This window comes from Eriocheir sinensis, chromosome 15, assembly GCF_024679095.1.
Source record: "Eriocheir sinensis breed Jianghai 21 chromosome 15, ASM2467909v1, whole genome shotgun sequence".
NCBI classification, from domain to species: Eukaryota; Metazoa; Arthropoda; class Malacostraca; order Decapoda; family Varunidae; genus Eriocheir; species Eriocheir sinensis.
Window position 1 is genome coordinate 22,315,880 of NC_066523.1, and position 20,524 is coordinate 22,336,403.

General features: G+C 41.5%; 1 protein-coding gene across 6 annotated transcripts in view; it reads left to right on the forward strand.

Moving 5' to 3' along the window:
• Window positions 1-20,524, forward strand: part of LOC126999052 (mediator of RNA polymerase II transcription subunit 27-like) — a 126,467-nt gene that overhangs the window by 16,850 nt on the left and 89,093 nt on the right. For 5 of the 6 annotated variants that reach the window (XM_050861433.1, XM_050861434.1, XM_050861431.1 and 2 more), the window contains exons 2-3: window positions 4,382-4,603; window positions 14,687-14,831. In XM_050861433.1, the coding sequence (XP_050717390.1) occupies window positions 4,410-4,603; window positions 14,687-14,831 (339 nt within the window). In that variant the 5' untranslated portion in view covers window positions 4,382-4,409. The remainder of the gene's footprint in view (window positions 1-4,381; window positions 4,604-14,686; window positions 14,832-20,524) is intronic. The other variant, XM_050861436.1, reaches the window with a different exon arrangement.

Below are 20,524 nucleotides of genomic sequence, written 5' to 3' on the forward strand. Positions count from 1 at the left end.
GAGGAGTATACGTATAAAGAAAGAAGTATAACATATGAAGAAGTAAATCAGGTAATAAAAAGATTAAAAAATGGGAAGGCAGCAGGAATTGATGGAATCACAGCAGAAATGTTGAAGTGTGGAGGAGATGTAGTTGTTAAATGGATGGTCAAGATATGTGAAGTAGCATGGGAGGGGGGGGGGGGGGTGCCAGCAGACTGGACGAAAGCCATCATTGTCCCAGTTTACAAGGGGAATGTGGGAGCTATAGAGGTATAAGTCTCCTGAGTATACCCGGAAAGGTATATGGAAAAGTCATAATAGAGAGGGTGCAAAGACTTACAGAAGAGAAAATCAGTGAAGAACAAGGAGGCTTCAGGAAGGGAAGGGGATGTGTGGATCAGATATTTGCCTTCAGGATGGTAGTAGAAAAAATAATAGCAAATGGAAAGAAACTATACGCTGCCTTCATGGATTTGGAAAAAGCTTATGACAGAGTCGATTGGATTGCATTGTGGGATGTTTTAAAGATTTATGGTGTGGGAGGGAAACTGCTTAGTGCAAAAAAGTCTTTCTATGAGGATGCATCTGCATGTGTCAAAATTACTGGAGGAACAGGTGAACATTCTGAGATAAAAGTGGGCTTAAGACAAGGGTGCGTCATGTCACCATGGTTATTCAGTATTTATATGGATGGTGTTATTAGAGAAATTAAGGGCAAAGCTGGAGAAGTTGGAGTAAGACTGTTCGATGAGGGAAGGAAGTGGGTACTGAATTCGATACTGTTTGCTGATGACACGGTGCTCATTGCAGAAAATGAAAGTGACCTACAAAATTTGGTCAGTGTTTTTGATAGTGTCTGTAATAGGAGAAAGCTGAAAGTAAATGTCAACAAAAGTAAAGTGATGGTTTGCGAGCGAAATAGAAGTGAGGTTGTAGATTTTGTATGCCCATGTAGAGTGGGAATTGAATGTGAAAAAGAATGCGAAATAATTTTGAATGGTGAAGAAATGGAGGAGGTCAATGAGTTTAAGTACCTTGGATCAGTTATGTGTAAGCATGGTGGTATGGAGGGAGATATAAGAGAAAGAGCATTGCAAGGAAGAAGGGTGGTAGGATCTTTGGGACGAATCATGAATGGCAGAAGTGTGAGCATGGAGGTAAAGCGGGATTTGAGACATACAATAATAGTACCAACCCTCACATACATAAGTGAAACGTGGGCCTGGAATGAAAGTCAGAGGTCTAGAGTGCAGGCAGTGGAAATGAGCTATTTGAGGAGTGCTTGTGGTGTGAGTAGAATGGATGGAATGAGTAATGAAAGTGTACGAGCATTTTGGAATATGTCACAGGGGTGAAAGGAAGAAGTGGAGCGACAGACTTTAAAGTGGTTTGGCCACATGGAGCGAATGGAGGAGAGTAAGATGACCAGAAGGGTGTATGGGAGTGAGATAGAGGGAGGGAATGCTAGAGGACGACCTCCAGTGAAATGGAGGGATAGGGTGCAAGAGTATGTTAGGGAGAGAGGGGAAAGGTCTTTGAGAAACTTTGAGCAGGCAAGGGGGGAGTGTCTGGATAGAAAGGGTTGGAAGCTCTTCTGCTGTGGCCATCCCCTGGTGGGAGCTCCTAGGAGCAGGCGTCGATGAAATGAATGGATGAATGAATGAATTAACTTCAGCAAAGTTTGCGATACAATATCAGTCATAGAAATATTCTGATACTTTTCAATATATTTTCTTCTATAATAACAAATAGAACACTATTTGTTCATGAAATATACGAAGGGGAACCTAAAGATGTCCTGCCTCGCACCCCGCGGAGTCAACACTTTTTTGACCCCATCTCATTGATGTTGTGCTTTGCCTACCTCGTGCGGCCCAGGTCCAAACCACCCCCACTGAACACGTCCGCGCACCGAGCCAGAATGTGGCGCACCTTCTCCGTCTGCGTCCCTCCCACTCACACCCTTTCTCTCCCCCTCTTTGCTCACCTTTACCTGACCCTCCCTACCTCTCTCTTTTGATCTCTTTCCCTCCCACTCACATCCTTTCTCTCCTCCTCTTTCCTCACCTTTACCAGACCCTCCATACCTCACTACTACTCCCGTCCCATTTCCTCCACCCATTTCCCTTGTTTCCTCCTTTCTCACACCCTCTTATCTTTAGTCTTTTCTCTCACTCTATCATTCTTCCTCCCTTTCTCCATTACATAATATGAACACACACACACACACACATCGTTCGCTCGCTCGCTCGCACACACACACACACACACACACACACACACACACACACACACACACACACACACACACACACACACACACACACACACACACACACACACACACAGGAGGGGAAATGGGAAGGGTGTGTGGAGGGAGGGGCAGACCTGACCTGACTCTCCCTTCTGCCACTCCCTCCCCACACCCTTCTTATTTCCCCTTTGTGTGTGTGTGTGTGTGTGTACACACACACACACACACACACACACAGAAGGTGAAATGGAAAGGGTGTGGGGAGGGAGGTGCAGAAGTTAGAGTCAGGTCATGTCCTGACTGAAGTCCTGACCTGACTCCCTCCCCACTGTCCCTCCCTCCCCACACCCTTCTTGTTTTCATCCTCTTTATCTCTCCCTGTTTCCTCCACTACTTTTCCTTGTTCTCTCTTTTTACATCCTCTATCTATATTTTTTTCATGACCCACTCTGTCCCTCTCCTCCCTTTCCCCTTCCGTATTTAAGTAATTGTGATATAAAAGAAGTGAGCTACGCTCATATTGGTCTTCCTCTGAGTATTCTTCCGCCCCGCCAAACTAATTCCTGCGCAAAGTTCGTATTTACGAAGCAAATGTCGAAAGTCGAAACAAGGATTATATAACAATTTATTGGGACCACATCATAACAACGGAACGTCGTAGGAAGTGTTTATAAGAGTGTGGGAAAGGTCAATAGGAGTGTGGGAAGGATTTATAAGAGTGGGGAGGGTTTATAAAGCCTTAAAAATATATATAAATAATAAAAAAAAATATAAGGTCGCTACTTCGCGGATTTTCGCGTATCGCGGGGGGTTCTGGAACCTAACCCCCGCGATAGACGAGGGATTACTGTACACCCAAAAGTACCCCCCTGGCATTACACTATTATTATTTATGGCACAGAAAAGAGCAGACAGTGATTGTAAATAGATAATCTCTGTACCACCACTGGCCTGATACCAAAAATTTCATAACGAATCGTAATTGTATCACCGTATGAGCCACTGGTGCACCATATAATACATGTACCATGGGTGGCTCATGTGGCACTGCTGAACGGGTCTTACTGATTGATCGCTACAGGTGCCACTGGTGTACCATGACTTTTAGTGTTGTATTACAAAGTATTTGAGGAGAAGAACAACCACCTGCCTCCATGTGTTTCTGCCACAACAGTACTGAATTTGACCACACAGGAAACATGGCACAATGAGAGAGTTCCAATAATGCTCTCTGGTGGTTAACGTGATAAACACCACAAAATCTGAATTAGCATGTATTCACCGTAGAGAAACTCTATACAGTGATGCTAAAAATTACAAACACCAGCAAAAATAAATAAAAATCTTGCCTGACACTCCCATACACCGCTTGGTAAAGAAGTCTGTCTTTTTTTTTTTTTTTTTTTTTTTTTTTTACGTCTCCGCCTATTGCGCCGGTAGGCTTGCTTGAGGGGCCTGGATGGTATTCGGCTCCAGCCCGTCATGGTGCAGGCAAGTGTTTATAGTGTCGCCATCTTCTTATAAGTCACTCTGCGGTGATTGAAAAATCTGAGGTGGTAGCGTGGGGATTCGAATTCTTGTCGTCCATCACGTGGTGAATGTGGGCCCAGCACGCTACCACTTCAGCCACCGCGTACCCTAAGTGTTCCATTTTCTTTTATTACTAGGCAGGGGAAACATTTGTCTATTAGGGCAGATTTTCATGGTCAGTGTACCTGCTGCCCCCTAGTACAGTGTATATACCAACATTATCCTATGCAATTTCGTACCCATATAGGAAACCTATCATGATAAATTCAGCACAACATAGCCATTGGCTCTACAGGTATAAAATACCTTCCAATTTACTAACATGGATATTACTTATCCAAAAAAAACATTATTCCATAAGTTGTAATAGTTACTGAGAAATATGATGTAAATTGTAATATTTTTTTGTGTATTTTTTTTCCTAGTAGAATTCAGTAGAAATAGGCATGCATGCTCACCATTATGCATACAACCCCCTACATAAAAAAAAGAGCATTCCAGCTCTATTAAGAGCAAAATTAGCTCAGAAGCATACCCAGGTCATTTAACAACCTTAAATCTTTTAAAACTCAGGATAATCAGTCTGTTCACTAATTCCATGCTATTCCATTACAGCACCATAGTGGAACAAACAATCGGCAGAATGGCAGCATCAGAAGGGTCAGGTGTAGAAGCCCTCACAGTTTCCTTGAATTCCCTTCATTCCTTGAGGAGTGTTGTCACCCAATTTCTTCAGACAATTGCTGATGGCCCCAAGTATGAAAATGATCAAGATGGAGAAGGTGACTTACAAGAGGTGGCTGTCAAGGCTATGGGAGATATACGAAATAAACTGAGGTAGGATGGTTGTAAATATGTGCCTACTAGAGAAACTTGCTAGAAGTAAGATTTATCAGGAAGCAGATTCAGCAGTTAGCTGTAAAAATGAGCAGTGGAAGATGGCCCACCAAGAGACTCGTAAAATGGACTGACAGAGCTGCTTTGTTTACTTGATTAACAAGATAAGAGAACATCCCATGCTGGGGAACCACAGTCCAAAAAACTTTTTTGTAGATCTCCCGGTGTTGTTTTCCTCTTCTTCTTCTTTTGACCTGTAATGCATGGCAGCGACGGTGAAAAGTAACAGTGGAAAATAGCAAAAGGGCATAGAAAACCAAAATCAGGGAAAGAAAAGAACAGATAAACACCTAAGTTCAGGGTGAAGTGTATAAGTGCGCACTGTGAAGTAAATAAGGGCCGCTTTCACAGTCACTGTTTGATTTGATCGTTACCAATGGCGGCGATCGACGCTATAGTTTTCCTCGTGAAATTGGCCTATGGGGTAGTGGCGGCTGCAGAGAAAGCGACAGGTGTTGAGAGTGTGTGGTAAGGTGCGGGGCGAGGCTAACCCCGCAGCCGCCACGAGGTGCCATTGTAAAGGCAATACCTCCGACACTATCACATCACATCACTACCCATCGGCCAGTTTCACGTGGAAATACTAGAGCGGCGATCCCCGCGGCTGATAAAGATCAAAACAAACAAAATGACTGAAAGTGGCCCTAAGTGCACGTTGTGAAGTATAAAAGTGTGGAGAAGGAGGACTTAAGAAGCGATACAAAACATTACCGGTCAAAAGAAAAAGGTCCACTATACACTGGCCTGTGTTGCGAGAAATATCTCCATAATGAAATTAGCCATTCTGCTGTCCACCATGCATGCGTGCTGTGGGAATACACAGCATTAACCCCTTCCCGGTGGCAGGGCAGATGAATGTACTACCAAAAAAAAAAATCGTCTCTGCATAGACACTGTCGACTTTCATCTATACGTGTACATATAGATTCCCCGCAAGTGGGCATTCCAGATTGACGTCTATATATAGACTCTGCCGCAAAACTGAACAAACATTTGAATCTATACAGGTAACTCTCGATTTACGCGAGTTTGTTTTATGCGTTTTTGAAATAACGCGGGGTCCAAAATCCAAATAAATGTTTAATTTACACGTTTTTTCCACTTATACGCGATATTTTATGGAGTGGCCACCATATGTCTCACGCAACTGGACTCACATGGCGCTGTGGCCACACAGCTGAGCTCAGTTCTTCCCGCGCGCCACTTGAACAACCATACAGTACCCACGCTGCCACGCTACTCAACAATAGGGGTGGGCAGGTAACGATACCTGTACCGGTACTAACGGTACCAGCTATACGGTACGGTACCGGTACCAATTCTAGCCAGGCGCTCATGCTGTCCCTCATTTCTTTCTCAGACGAGTGAGGCTGAGACTGAGTGCCTGATTGGATATCTCGGTGATATGGATATTCTCTCTCTCTCTCTCTCTCTCTCTCTCTCTCTCTCTCTCTCTCTCTCCCCACTGAATGTATAACGCGCACCTTTTTCACATAAAAAATGCCTGAAAGTTTAGCCCTGGGTGTTATACGCCAAATGTACAAATTTTTAATTATTTTTTCTTCTTTGGAGTGTTTTAAAGGGTCTTTGTTTCGTCTTATCCTATAACAACTGCAAACTTACCTTTATTATTGTTAATCATCCTTCATAGTCCATAGCTGTCTTATAATATGTTACCATAAAATACAGGGCAATCAAATAACTACTATACAAAAATTAAATCGGTGGAGGATCGCCCATGCCTTGCTGTTATCCCGTTTTCCCGTCGGGCGCCATTTGTATATCTTGATCTTGATGTCACAGCTGGCTTACGATTGTATGACTAAGGAGCAGTACAAGCTACATAAAAGAATCATATTGGAAAAAAATATCCATGTGTTCATTATTAATTATTAATATTAGTGAGAGTAATGGGGTAAATATGATATCAGAAGCTGTACATCATGAGTCTTGTACAAGGAGTTATTTCACGCCTGGCTGCCATTTGCATTGTTTACAAACCACACAACCACACCCACACAACAAACAGCTGCATGCCGCGTGTCACCAGAACCGCGTGAATTGTGTCATACCTAGTTGTCTGTCATAACCTACGAGTGACTGTGAGAATAATATGCTTATTATGATCTCAGAAGCTGTAATATGATCAGTATGTACGAGGAGATATATCTCGCAATACCAGCCCGGCCGCCATTTGCATTCTTTGAAAACCACACAACCACACCCATACAACAAACAGCTGCATGCCGCATATCACCAGAACCGTGTGAATTGTGTCTTGCCTAGATGTCTGTCATAACCTACGAGTGATGGTGAGAATAATATGCTTATTATGATATCAGAAGCTTTGCATCATCAGTATGTTTACGGGGATGTATTTCTCACAACACCAGCCCGGCCACCATTTTCATTGCTTTACTCAAGGACACTTGTCAATTCAAGCAGTAAAGATTACACCAAAAATATATAAATTTCGGGAAACTGTACATTGTCAATGTTCTTTAACCCGTACATATTTCTGAGAATTTTAAGAACTTTTTTTTTTCAAAATTGTTGTGTTAAAGCTTGGGGTGCGCGTTATACGACGCAAAATACGGTATTTATTTTTCGACAGAAACCTACCTCATTTGATTTACATTGTTTTTGATTTATGCGACCTCTTCAAGGATGCAATACTCGCGTAAATCGAGAGTTACCTGTATATAGATGTTATTTAAGTTTGATTGGTTATATGTATATTGATATATTTATATGAAGGTTTAGATTCTGTATCACTGACAGTAGATGAGTCAGAATCATCAAAGTCATCCAAAAAATCAGCATCTATATCCTCAGCTACCAAAGAAGTCATTTCTTCCTTCTTAAGAGCTCTCTTTCTCCTTGACATGATAGACTAATAATAAAATAAAATCGGAAAAAAATGCATAAATTCCCAGTGTTAGCTGATGTGCATAGCACATCCACCACTGATAAAACACAAGCGGTGACTGTCCTTGAGAGGCAATGTCGGTAAGTGTCAGGGGGTTTGAGATGCCAAATAACGATTTATTTTGATCATTTTGTTAGTAGTAAGGAATCGTCAATATATAGACCATGCTACAATCTAGTGTGGGCAAATGAGAGCAAATGTATATATATAGACATGCCGACAAAAAGTCCCAATTTCGAAACGTTTATATATAGATCCTCCACCGGGAAGGGGTTAAAAGTGTTAATTTGCCTGGATTTGTTCTTTTTTGTCCGCTTGTGGTCTTTGTGAGCGGTGAGGGAAACATGGAAGCAGTAAGCAAGTTGAACCTCTCCGAGTTATTTTGCGATTGCGGCGGCGGTTTACGTTCAATAGGCATTGACAAGTCAATCATGATGTTAGTGATTTAATGATTTATAACAGAAAAAGTTAGCAGATTATACCATAACACACAGAAAACTACCAGAAGCTAAAGGTTTGTCCAACTGTACCACGGGTGACCACGAGCAACCACCCTTACATTAGCAGACGACACCACATGGATCACAAGCATGTATTCATAACTACCAACCAATTGTAAGGCAGCCGCCTTCAACTGCGGCTTCAGAACGACCTGTTCTCACTCCTCATTTTCTGACTTACTATTTTGAGATAACTTTTTCTAAAAACTCCACTCTGGACGATTCTGGGCATATTCCTCCTACTCATCCCCCCTCTGACTCCTTTATGCCTGTTATAAAGATTCTTCAAAATGATGTTTTCTATGCCCTCTCTGGCCTCAATCCTCAGAAGGCTTATGGACCTGATGGACTGCCTCCTATTGTCCTTAAAAACTGTGCCTCCGTGCTGTCACCCTGCCTGGTCAAACTCTTTCGCCTCTGCCTGTCAACATCTACCTTTCCTTCTTGCTGGAAGTATGCCTTCACACAGCCTGTACCTAAGAAGGGTGACCGCTCCAATCCCTCAAACTACCGTCCTATTGCTTTACTTTCTTGTCTATCTAAAGCTTTTGAATCAATCCTTAACCGTAAGATTCAAAAGCACCTTTCCACTTCTGACCTTCTATCTGATCGCCAGTATGGGTTCCGCAAGGGGCGTTCTACTGGTGATCTCCTAACTGACTCATGGTCATCCTCTCTTAGCCGCTTTCGGTGAAACTTTTGCTATTGCTGGACATATCAAAAGCTTTTGATAGGGTCTGGCACAAATCTTGCTTTCTAAACTACCCTCCTACGGTTTCTATCCTTCTCTCTGTACCTTTATCTCCAGTTTCCTTTCTGACCGTTCTATTTCTGCCGTGGTAGACGGTCACTGTTCTTCCCTAAATCTATTAACAGTGGTGTCCACAGGGTTCTGTCCTATCTCCCACTCTTTTTCTGTTGTTCATTGATGATCTTCTTTCCAAAACGAACTGTCCTATCCATTCTCGCCGATGATTCCACTGCATTATTCAACTTCTTTTAATAGAAGACCCACCTTCAGGAACTTAACGACTCAAGGCTGGAGGCTGCAGAACGCAGCCTCAGACCTTACTATTATTTCCTATTGGGGAAAGAAGAACATGGTGTCATTCAACTCATCAAAACACAGTTCTCCACCTATCCACTCGACACAATCTTCCAAACAACTATCCCTATTCTTTGACAACACCCAGCTATCACCTTCCTCAACACTAAACATCCTCGGTCTATCCTTAACTCAAAATCTCAACTGGAAACTTCATATCTAATCTCTTACTAAATCAGCTTCCTCGAGGCTGGGCGTTCTGTACCGTCTCCGCCAGTTCTTCTCCCCTGCACAGTTGCGGTCCATCTACAGGGCCTTGTCCGCCTCGTATGGAGTATGCATCTCATGTGGGGGCTCCACCACACAGCTCTTTTGGACAGAGTGGAGGCAAAGGCTCTTCGTCTCATCAGCTCTCCTCCTCATACTGATAGTCTTCTACCTCTTAAATTCATGCAATGTTGCCTCTCTTTCTATCTTCTATCGATATTTCCACGCTGACTGCTCTTCTGAACTTGCTAACTGCATGCCTCCCCCTCCAGCCCCGCTGCACTCGACTTTCTACTCATGCTCATCCCTATACTGTCCAAACCCCTTATGCAAGAGTTAACCAGCATCTTCACTCTTTCATCCCTCACGCTGGTAAACTCTGGAACAATCTTCCTTCATCTGTATTTCATCCTGCCTACGACTTGAACTCTTTCAAGAGGAGGGTATCAGGACACCTCTCCTCCGAAACTGACTTATCTTTCGCCACCTCTTTGGATTCTTTTTAGGAGCAGCGAGTAGCGGGCTTTTTTTTTTTTAATTTTTACTTTTTTGTGCCCTTGTGCTTTCTCCTTTGCTGTAAAAAAAAAAAAAAAAAAAAAAAAAAAAATTAGAGTATAAAAAAAATTGATATCAAGTGAGTCAAGTTGAAAAAAAAAAGTATTTTTTTTCCATGGGCCGGAACCAATAAGCGCTTTTTCGTGTATTTCAATACCTCAAGTTTCGCGATCCTCGAGTTTAGCGCTATACCTTCGGAATGAAGCAAGCGCGAAACTCGAGAGGGTGCTGTATATATATACAGTACCCTCTTGATTTTTGCGCTCACTTCGTTCTGAAGGTATAGCGCTAAACTCGAGGATCGCAAAACGTGAGATATTAAAAACACTGAAAAAGCGGTTATCCGTTCCGACCTGTGGAGATTTATTTATTTATTTTTTTTTTTTTTATTATTTATTATTTATTTTTTACATGTGGGCTATGGCACCTGTAGGCTATCCATCTGGGCCTGATGGTCGGCCCCGAGCCCGTCATGGTGCAGGCAACTGTTTATAGTGGCGCCATTATAATTGGCTCATGCTGCCCCCCGGAGGTCACTTTTTTTCCTCCTTTACTCCCTTGTTATATCAAAATATGTACCTTGGAAAAAGGAAGAAAACAGGAAGAGAGAATGGGTTGTTTTAAAGCCACAGATGAAGCCTTATGATTGGCTGAGCTCTGAAAACATGTTTGTGATTTGCTGGAAGTTCGATAACGTCATTGCCGGCGCTCACCTGGTCAGCGGCCTCGCTGCCTTAAGGCAGTGTCACACTGGCCATTTTCCTCTAACCGTTGTGGCTACTGGCAACACCCATGCGCCCATCCGGGAGCGAGTTGTCGGTGTTCCGTAATCTGGTGTCACACTGGGCCCTTTTCTTCCCTCCGCGTTGGCACCAGCTAGGGCAACCGGCAAATTCAACTTTTCCTGGTGTGTGTCACACACGGCCAAGGTCGTTGCCCGTATCCACATCCACAATCTCAGCAGAGCACTTGCCCTGTATCAACATGGCATCGTCTGCTAAAGTAAGTGCTCTTGCGGCTTGTGCTGTCATTACCCAAGTTATGGACTTGTTGCTGCAGTTAAATGGAAGGAAGAAGCTGTTGTGGGTGTGGCGTGCCTGTGGTTCCTCTGTGCCAATTCTCATTGTCACCACTGCGTGTGAGCAGCCAATCCTCCCATCTAGACTCCGACCACATAAACACGTGGATCGAGTAACAACAAAGACACACACACACACACACACACACATGCACGCACACACCAGACTCATCATGAACCATGGCAGATGTTTCTCACAAACAAAAATGGCTTCGCCATTTCCTAGAGTGGGTTAGAACTTATTTGGCAAATGGTTCATACAAACCAAACATACCCAATGGCAAGAAGAGAGCAGTGTGTGTGTGTGTGTGTGTGTGTGTTGCTATTCGATCCATGTTTTTATGTAGTTGACTCAAGATGGGTGGGTTGGCCGTGCACGCGCAGTGGTGACAATGAGAACTGGCATGGAGGAGCCATAGGCATGCCACACCCACAACTATTTCTTCCTTCCATTTAACTTCAGCAACAAGTCCATAACTTGGGTAATGGCAGCACAAGCTGCAACAGCCAACAGCCATGTTGATACATGGCAAGTACTTTGTTTACGTTGTGGATGTGGATACGGGCAACCGACCTTAGCCGTGTGTGACGCACACCCGGAAAAGTTGGAGCTGCTGGTTGCCCTAGCTGGCGGCAACTCGGTGGGAAGAAAAAAGCCCGGGCCTATGTGACACCAGCTTATGGATAACCGTGAACTTGAACCCGGTTGAGCGTATGGGCTTGCCTGTATCCCCAACGGTTGGACGAAAACAGCATTGTGACACTGCTTTAAGGGACTGAAGCCACTGATAGGGTGAGCGTTGGCAATGACATCATCGGACTCCCAGCGAATCACAAACGTGTTTTCAGAACTGTCAGCCAATCATAAGGCAGCCACCTTCAACTGCAGCTTCAAAACGACAGCCCCCCCCCCTCTCTCTCTCTCTCTCTCTCTCTCTCTCTCACTCTCTCTTTTTGTCCAGAGCCAAAATGTCTGGAGGAAAACGTCTAGTGTGATACTACCTTTAAAGGTAGCGTGCGTGATACCGATAGTAAGTAGACGTGACCCGCACATGTCAAAGCAGTGTGAAAGTCAGGATGGTAAGAATTTAGGACTAACATGAAACTCGAGAGGTACTGTATATATATATATATATATATATATATATATATATATATATATATATATATATATATCTATATATATATATATATCTATCTATCTATCTATCTATATATATATATATATATATATATCTCTCTCTATATATCTATATATATCTCTATCTATATCTATATATCTATCTCTATATATCTATATATATATATATATATATATATATATATATATATATATATATATATATATATATATATATATATATATATATATATATATATATATATATATATATATATATATATATATATATATATATATATATATATATATATATATATATATATATATATATATATATATATATATATATATATATATATATATATATATATATATATATATATATATATATATATATATATATATATATATATAAACCCCGAATATCCTAAATGGAGGAGCCTCTTCGGATTTTATTTTTTCGGATAATCCGATTTATGGCCGCCATTTTGATTTTGAAACCAAACAAACAACGCCACGCTAAACAAAGTAGTACGCTTAAAACATGTGATGTAAATGTTTTATTGTATGTTTGTCTGTGTCTCCTTGTCTGGACCAGTGTATGTTGATACTTGTGAGCGTTGCAGATCTGAATTGTGAATGTTGCAGAGTGCGATTGTGAATGGTTGTGCAAGCTTGCAAGTGTGACCTTGATGCATCGTGCAGGTGGAGACACAGTATGATGACTCATATTATCGCACAACTCGTATGTTGGAAGGGGAATGTGGCATGGAGTGGAGAGGGGAGTCGTGTTTGTGTCGTTGTCTTGAGAGTACGGTGTGAGAGTAGTCGTGCAGTAGTTCGTTCGTTCGCCGCACCTACGTCCTTGCTGGGGCGAAGGTGCGGACGTGGTGTTGTTGAGAGTTTGTTTAATGTTTTTTGTCTAATACATTGATCTATTCGTTACAAGTTATTTCGGCAATACGTATTAGAAAGCATATTCATTTTAACTGTTCTTATCAATTTTAAATGTGTTAATATAGTACATAATATTATGTAGTTACTTTTATTTATTTTGTTTTATAACGTTTTAGTATAGAAAAAGAAAAATTTTTTTAATTGCATTATCCAGATCAATTTCGGATAATCCGGTTTTTCGGATAATCCGCTTTCGGATAATTGGGGTTTTACTGTATATATATATATATATATATATATATATATATATATATATATATATATATATATATATATATATATATATATATATATAGATACGGTAATCCCTTGTTTATCGCGGGGGTTAGGCTCCAGAACCCCCCGCGATAGTCGAAAATCCGCGAAGTAGCGACCTTATATATATTTTATTATTTATATAATTTATGTGTTATATTTTATATATATTATTTATATAAGCAAGCATATCTGTGAATCTCGCCTCAGCCCATGTGAACAAGGTCACCCAACCACTATAAGTTATAGTTTCTCGAGAGATTCAACGTCGGCTACATTTCACGGGAAACTCATCGAAATTCTAGTCAGAAACTCAGTCACCAACATGTTGGTTACTCGTGTGGTCAGTAAGTTGTGGTCACAAGAAGAAGAAGAATGTATCGGCTGTTCGGTTCAGTAGCTCTCCACGTGTTTATTCCAGTACCGCAAAGAATTCCACGAAACAAGATAAGCTTGGAGTAATCATTTTGAGCAAGTTTAGGACTTTAGTCTTGTTCAAGTGTAGTCATTGCCTCATCCTGTCTGGGTCCGCACTGCCAAGTTCTCGAGCATTTAACGGTAGCAAGCTGTAACACACTCTCCATTTGTCTTCGAGCTAACCACTCACGAACCATCAAATGCTACGCTCGCTGAGCCAATCAGCGCCCAGGATACAGAACACAGTGCTCTGGTTGGTCGCCTCCCATCCATCAGCCAATCGTGTGCCGTGTACGATCACACGTGGGCAAACTAGTTCAAGCGGAAGCGGCCGTAGCTGTCTTTACATACATGGAAGTCTTTGTCTACTCATCTGCAGTGTGCTACGTATTTTATTTCAATTTAACATTATTTTAATATGTTTTTATTAATACTTTCTTAATTTTTTTTATATTGTTTACAATTTTTTTAGGCTAGAAAATGCTTCTTTTATTGCAAAATAAGTAAAATAATAAGTATATTAAAATACCTCCATACCGCAAAATTCCACGATACGAAACTAAATATTTACAATTTTTAAATCCGCGATACAGCGAGACCGTGATAAGTGAACCGTGATATGGCGAGGGATTACAGTATATATATATATATATATATATATATATATATATATATATATATATATATATATATATATATATATATATATATATATATATATATATATATATATATATATATATATATATATATATATATATATATATATATATATATATATATATATATATATATATATATATATATATATATTGCTTTGATTATCATAAAAGCAATTTATTTAGAATATTACTATTATAAATAGTTTTAACATAACACTTTGTTTAAAATCTTCAGAGAGCTGGAAACACAAGTCGCAGGGCTCACTTCATCTACAATTCCAGTGAATTTAGGAAACACTGGCTTGCTGTCTCTAGATCCATCACCTGACAAACTACCTCAGTATTACCAGTTGCTTGACTGTTATACATATATGGAAAAGGTAAGAAAGTTGTCATAGTCCTTACTGAACTAAAAAAAAGAATCTAAATAAAAACAGCAATTGTTTGGAGTCTGGGGTGATGGCTTGAATGGTGTATGAGTGGGTAGTGATACCCTAAGTGAAAATGGCACATGCTAGGGTGTGGGTTGAGAGTACTGTCATGTGATGAGTGTAATGTTGCCATTTTCACTTGATCATTCCTTCTCTTTCCAATTTACCCTCCAGCTCCTTATGTTGTTTGTCAGAATGAATCTGACCCTAACATCAGCTAAATGTCATATAATTCAGCTTTGACTTGAATCTAGTAATTTCTTTCATCATCTCCTCATTTCCCATATAATTAGGGTGGTGTTGCTGAGCCTAGAGAACAGTAAAGCACAAGAGAAAAGATTGAATCAGGCTTTTGTTCTACACTCTGACATCAGCTGAGATAATAATATTTTCACTGACAGCTCTTTCAACCTGTATATCTTGGAGAAACCCTTGTAGTTTTTACATCTCAGGGAATCCTTGCATAGATAATTATGATACCTACAGTTCACAGTATGTCTTCATTGTCAGTAATGTATAGACAACAATTTGAAAGCATTTGTCAGTGCCTTAGTGATAAGATAATTTTTTCTGTCGATCTGTTTTCCTAGAGTGATTATGTTAATCTTTTTTGTTTGGATCCCTTTTCTCAAAAAAACATACATTAATGAGTCACTATTTTTGATAGAGAAAATCTTTGGGCAGTTTTTCCCAACGTATTTACACTTGTGCCCCTTTTGAAAAATCTTGAAACCCACGTGACCCCCATGATATCAGCACTTTGTTTTACACTTTTTAACATGCCACTTTTCAAACATACCCAGTCCTGATATGCCCCTGAAAGATACCCTGATGTTCCCTCTCAACACTCACCAGCAGAAACATACAGCAGCAGCAGAATTAAAACAGAAGACTATCTGAAAATAATAAGCTCTACAAATTATTCTCCCAAGCCATTTCTAGCAAGGGTTTGCGACCCCCATGCCAATCCTCTGTGACCCACCGGTTGGGAACCCCTGCCTAGTGTTTTCTTTCTAATGGTTTACTTTATTACTTCCCTTTTATGTTACTCAACTATCCCTAAAATTTTACTTATGTGATGTTCCATAAGATGATAATGAGTATGGTATGTGATATATGATCTGTGGAAAAACATAGTTACATGTAATTTATTTTATGTATTTATTGTTTGTTTGTTTGTGCTAATGTTTCTTTTAGAAAATCTTTAAGCTTAATTTTCCACTTCTATCGGTTTTATAAGAAAGTGAACATAATTATTTGTTGAATAACAGGCTTAGCCCTATCTAGCCTATAGGTGAAGGAATATGCTGTCTCCAGGTACCTACTAGTGGAGATATGAAATACTGTATTTCTTGCCATATATGATGCACTGGAGTATAAGACGTACTACTACTTAAAATTTGGCAAGTTATATTTAGAAAATTAAAAAAACATCTTCCCTGAACTTGATGATAAAATTGGAAAAAAAAATTGGCAAGCCAGTGGCAGCTCAAACTTGCTTGCTTACTTGCTTAAGGTTGTCCGTCGATTTCGACGATGACATCACTTCAAGCCCATTTAAGTGTAGAAGAGTCCAGTTCGGGTACATCTAGTTCTGGTGAGTTCATCTATGGGCATACAGCCCAATTCTTGATCTGCATACGCGATTGCATAAGTCACACAGGAATTCGCCATCCTGGGCAGGCAGTTGGTGTCGTTGTGCCCTCTTTGCTTCTGCTTGGTTCCTTAGTTGGGTTGTGTATGCCTCAGTGCCTTCCCGACAAGAGGCTCGCCATTGTTGCTGGTCAGATGCCATTGTCTCGAGTGCTTGCGATTGTATGTTGCACATCTTGAGGGAGGTCTTTAAGTGATCTTTGAATCGTTTGTGCTGGCCTCCTGCAGACCTGCTACTGCCTGGGATTTCACCGTATAGAACTTTTCGTGGTAGCCTATCCTCAGTCATACGGATGACATGACCTACCCAGCGTAACTGTTTTTATAGCAATAGCACTTCAAGGGGTTCGATGTTGGCGCGTTCCCGTATTTCGGTGTGTGGGACCCTGTGCCACCACTTTAATCCTAATATGCTCTGGAGGCAACTTGTGTGGAAGGATTCCAGTTCCCTTAGGTTTTTCCTGTATGGAACCCAGGCCTCACAGCTATATAGAAGTATGGAAAGGCATATTGCCTTATAAACAGTCACTTTTGTCTTGATTGTTAGGTCCCTGTTCTGGAAGACCTTATTGGTAAGTCTACCAAATGAGGCAGATGCAAGGCCAATACGTTCGTGTACCTCACTGGTGAGGTCACAAGTTTCACTGAGGACAGAGCCTAGGTACGGGAAGTGGGGGACATTCTTCAGCTCTTGATTATTAATGTGGAATGTGACTGGGTCGTTGGGTGGGTCTTTCATTGATAGGACCTCGGTCTTGGTGGTGTTGATGATGAGGCCAGCACGGCTGTAAGTGTCGGCTAGGAGGTCCAGGGTATGCTGCAGGAGTTCAGGTGAGGAGCAGACATAAGCAGCGTCATCAGCATACTGCAGGTCTAGGATGGTTTCTCTAGTCACTTTAGTTTTAGCTTGAAGGCGACGTAGGTCAAACAAGTTGCTGTCAAGACGATAGTTGATGGGAATGCCAGCATCTGGAGGAAGCAGGTTGGAGGCAACTCTCGTTACACCGGCAAGAAAGAGTTTGAAGATGATGGGGGCGATGACACAGCCCTGTCTGACGCCTGACTCTACCGTGAAAGGGTCAGATTTGCCGCCTGCGCTGATGACGCACATTGGCCCCGTCATGGAGGGCAGTTAAAACAGCCAGGAAGGTTGGTGGACAGCCACATTTCTCCAAGATGTTCCAAAGAAGTGGTCTGTTCTCTGTGTCCAAGGCCTTGGTCAGATCAACAAAGACCATGTAGAGGCTTGTGGTGTTCTCGACACTTTTCCTGTAGCTGCCTCGCGACAAAGAGCATATCGGTGGTACTGCGTTCCTTTCTGAACCCACATTATGTTTCAGGCAAGACCTCCTCAGTGATGTACATCAGTAATCACATCAGTCTCACTAGAACTTTGCCAGCTGCCAAGAGCAGCAAGATTCCGCGGCTGTTGCCGCACACGGCAATGTCACCTCTCTTTTTATAGATGTTTGTGATGTCAGCATCCTTCCATTGCTGCGGTACACATTTACTTTCCCATGTGGCTGTGATGATGGCGTGAATGCATTTTTTGATAGCATTACCTCCGCATTTCAGGATTTCTGCGGGTATGCCATCAGGTCCTACTGCCTTGTTGTTTTTAAGGCCGTCGATAGATCTTCTGACTTCAGCATGGGTAGGGTGAGTGTCAAGCTCCCATATAGTTGGCAGTACGGGGAGTTCGTTGAGCAGGTTGGGGTCAGTTTGTGTATTTCTGTTAAGGAGGTCTCGGTAGTGTTCAGCCCAGCATGTAAGGACTTCAGATTTTTCTGTGTGTAAGGTGTTTCCGTCTGCACTTTTAACTGGATGAAAGGCATTTCTACTAGGCCCATATGCTGTTTTAAGGGCAGCGTAGAATTCTTGCTGATTGCTAGTGTCTGCATAGCCCTGAACTTCTTGGGCCAACTTAGTCCACCATTGGTTCTTCATGGCTCTAATCTCACACTGTGTCTTTGATCATAGTCCAGCAAGTTTCTTGTGAGTGACATGGGACGGTTTGTCTAGTGCAGCTTTGAAGGCTTTATTTCTCTCCTCAATCAATTTGTGGATATCTTTGGCCTGATCGCCAAACCAATCCTTGTTTCTCTTTTTGTGAGTGCCAAGAACCCTTCGAGATATTTCAAGGATTTTGCTACAAGCATTACCCCAAGTCCTGGTCAATTCTTCAGTAGTAAGGAGGACATTAGTTTCTATAGTAAGCTCGTTTTCTAGCTCTGCCTGAAGTGTTGAGCGGGTATTGGCATCCTGTAGTGCGCGGATGTTAAGTCGGGCAGGCAGTGCACAGCGGTGTGCAGGAGGACGTATTTTGAGGTTCAGCTTTGTTCGCACAAGTCGGTGGTCTGTTCCTCCAGCTGCCCCTCGCATTGCGCGGGTGATCATGACGTCTTTGAGATCTTGCTGACGTGTGATAGCATAGTCTATGAGATGCCATTGTTTTGATCTTGGGTGCATCCAAGTTGTCTTGTGCATATCACGTAGCTGATACATGGTGTTGGTAATGGCAAGCTCGTATGTAGAACAGAAAAGAGCAGAATGTACCATATCAGTTTATCAGTGATCATAATGGTCGCTGAACAATTATGACTATGATACCATATGTTGCTTTCTGCCCTCCCCTTTGTTCAAACTGTTCCACTGTTGGTTGAAGAGTTACAGTGCTCTTACCGTGAGCAGCTGTGGCTTTTAAATGGTAAACAAAAGGGTTGGTTGGTAGATTCATTCTGCGCAGTTCTGGCTGTGCATGCACAACCATGTTTCATGGTAAGTGCACAAAGCATTATCAGGTACATAATGCCACTTTCTTGATATAAATTATGGCAATGGCTCCAGCGTAAAGCTATTCATTACCTCAACAATATCACCAAGGATTTTATTCACAGAATACTGTAACTATTACTGAGCTGGGCATTACTGTTTACTGTTTACAATGATGCCATGTTTTGTCTGTGTAAGGTGTTAGCATAAAAAACAACAACGGCCATCTTGAATCTAAACCAACAATGGCAGTCTCGCATCCACAGCATCAAGACAATAATCTAAGAGACTTTGTTACTTTTATATTTTAGCATTATTTCCATTTGTAATCATTATTTAATAATTTATAAACACACTGGAAACCCCGCTTAAGTCGGACCCGAATAAGCCGGATATCGGATAAGTCGGACACTTTCAAGAACTTTTTTTATTTTTTTACGTTCTATCCCGAGTGCACCGGCAGGCATTTTTTGCCCTTTGAGTAATTTTAAGCCAGTCAGCTTAAATACTGGCTAAAATACCCCTGATAGCTTTTACATCGTCCGAGTCATTTGAGGAGTTGTCTGAGCCGTTAGAGACGTAAATCGGGCGCCAAGATCAGTCTTTACACAGCTGACTTAGCAAGCGCATGGCAGTGTCTCCCTCAGCTTTCGCTCGCTCTGTAGCCCTTATTGTTGCCTTTGTAATTCTACCATGGCTTCTGAGGGCAAGGCTGTGTCTGTGTGTGTATACTACGTATGTATTTACCTATTGTGTGTGTGTGTGTGTGTGTGTGTGTGTGCGCGCCATGTATGTAGTACCTATTTACGTAATGCATTACACAGACCATTTCAACTGTTAGTGGTAACAGGCGTGCAAAATGTGAAAAAAAAATCCCTCGGGTAACTCGGATTTGCAGATAACTCGGATTGGCCTTCCCCTCAATTGGTCCGACTTATGCGGGGTATACTGTATATATTTAATTCTGGGGACATATAGGAACTATTGTGTCAAACGGAGGTGTTTTGGGTGTTGGTCTCTTACCAGTAATAATAACCCCTAGGCCTACCATAACCTAACCATAGAGGTTTAAGACACAGGGTAATTATTTGAAACCACAGGACATAAAAGAACACAAAAAGAAACATGGTGGTGGAATGAAACAGTGCAGAGGGCAGGATGGGAAAAGAAAAGAGCTTATAAGAGATGGAAGAGAACACGGAATGAAGAAGATATGA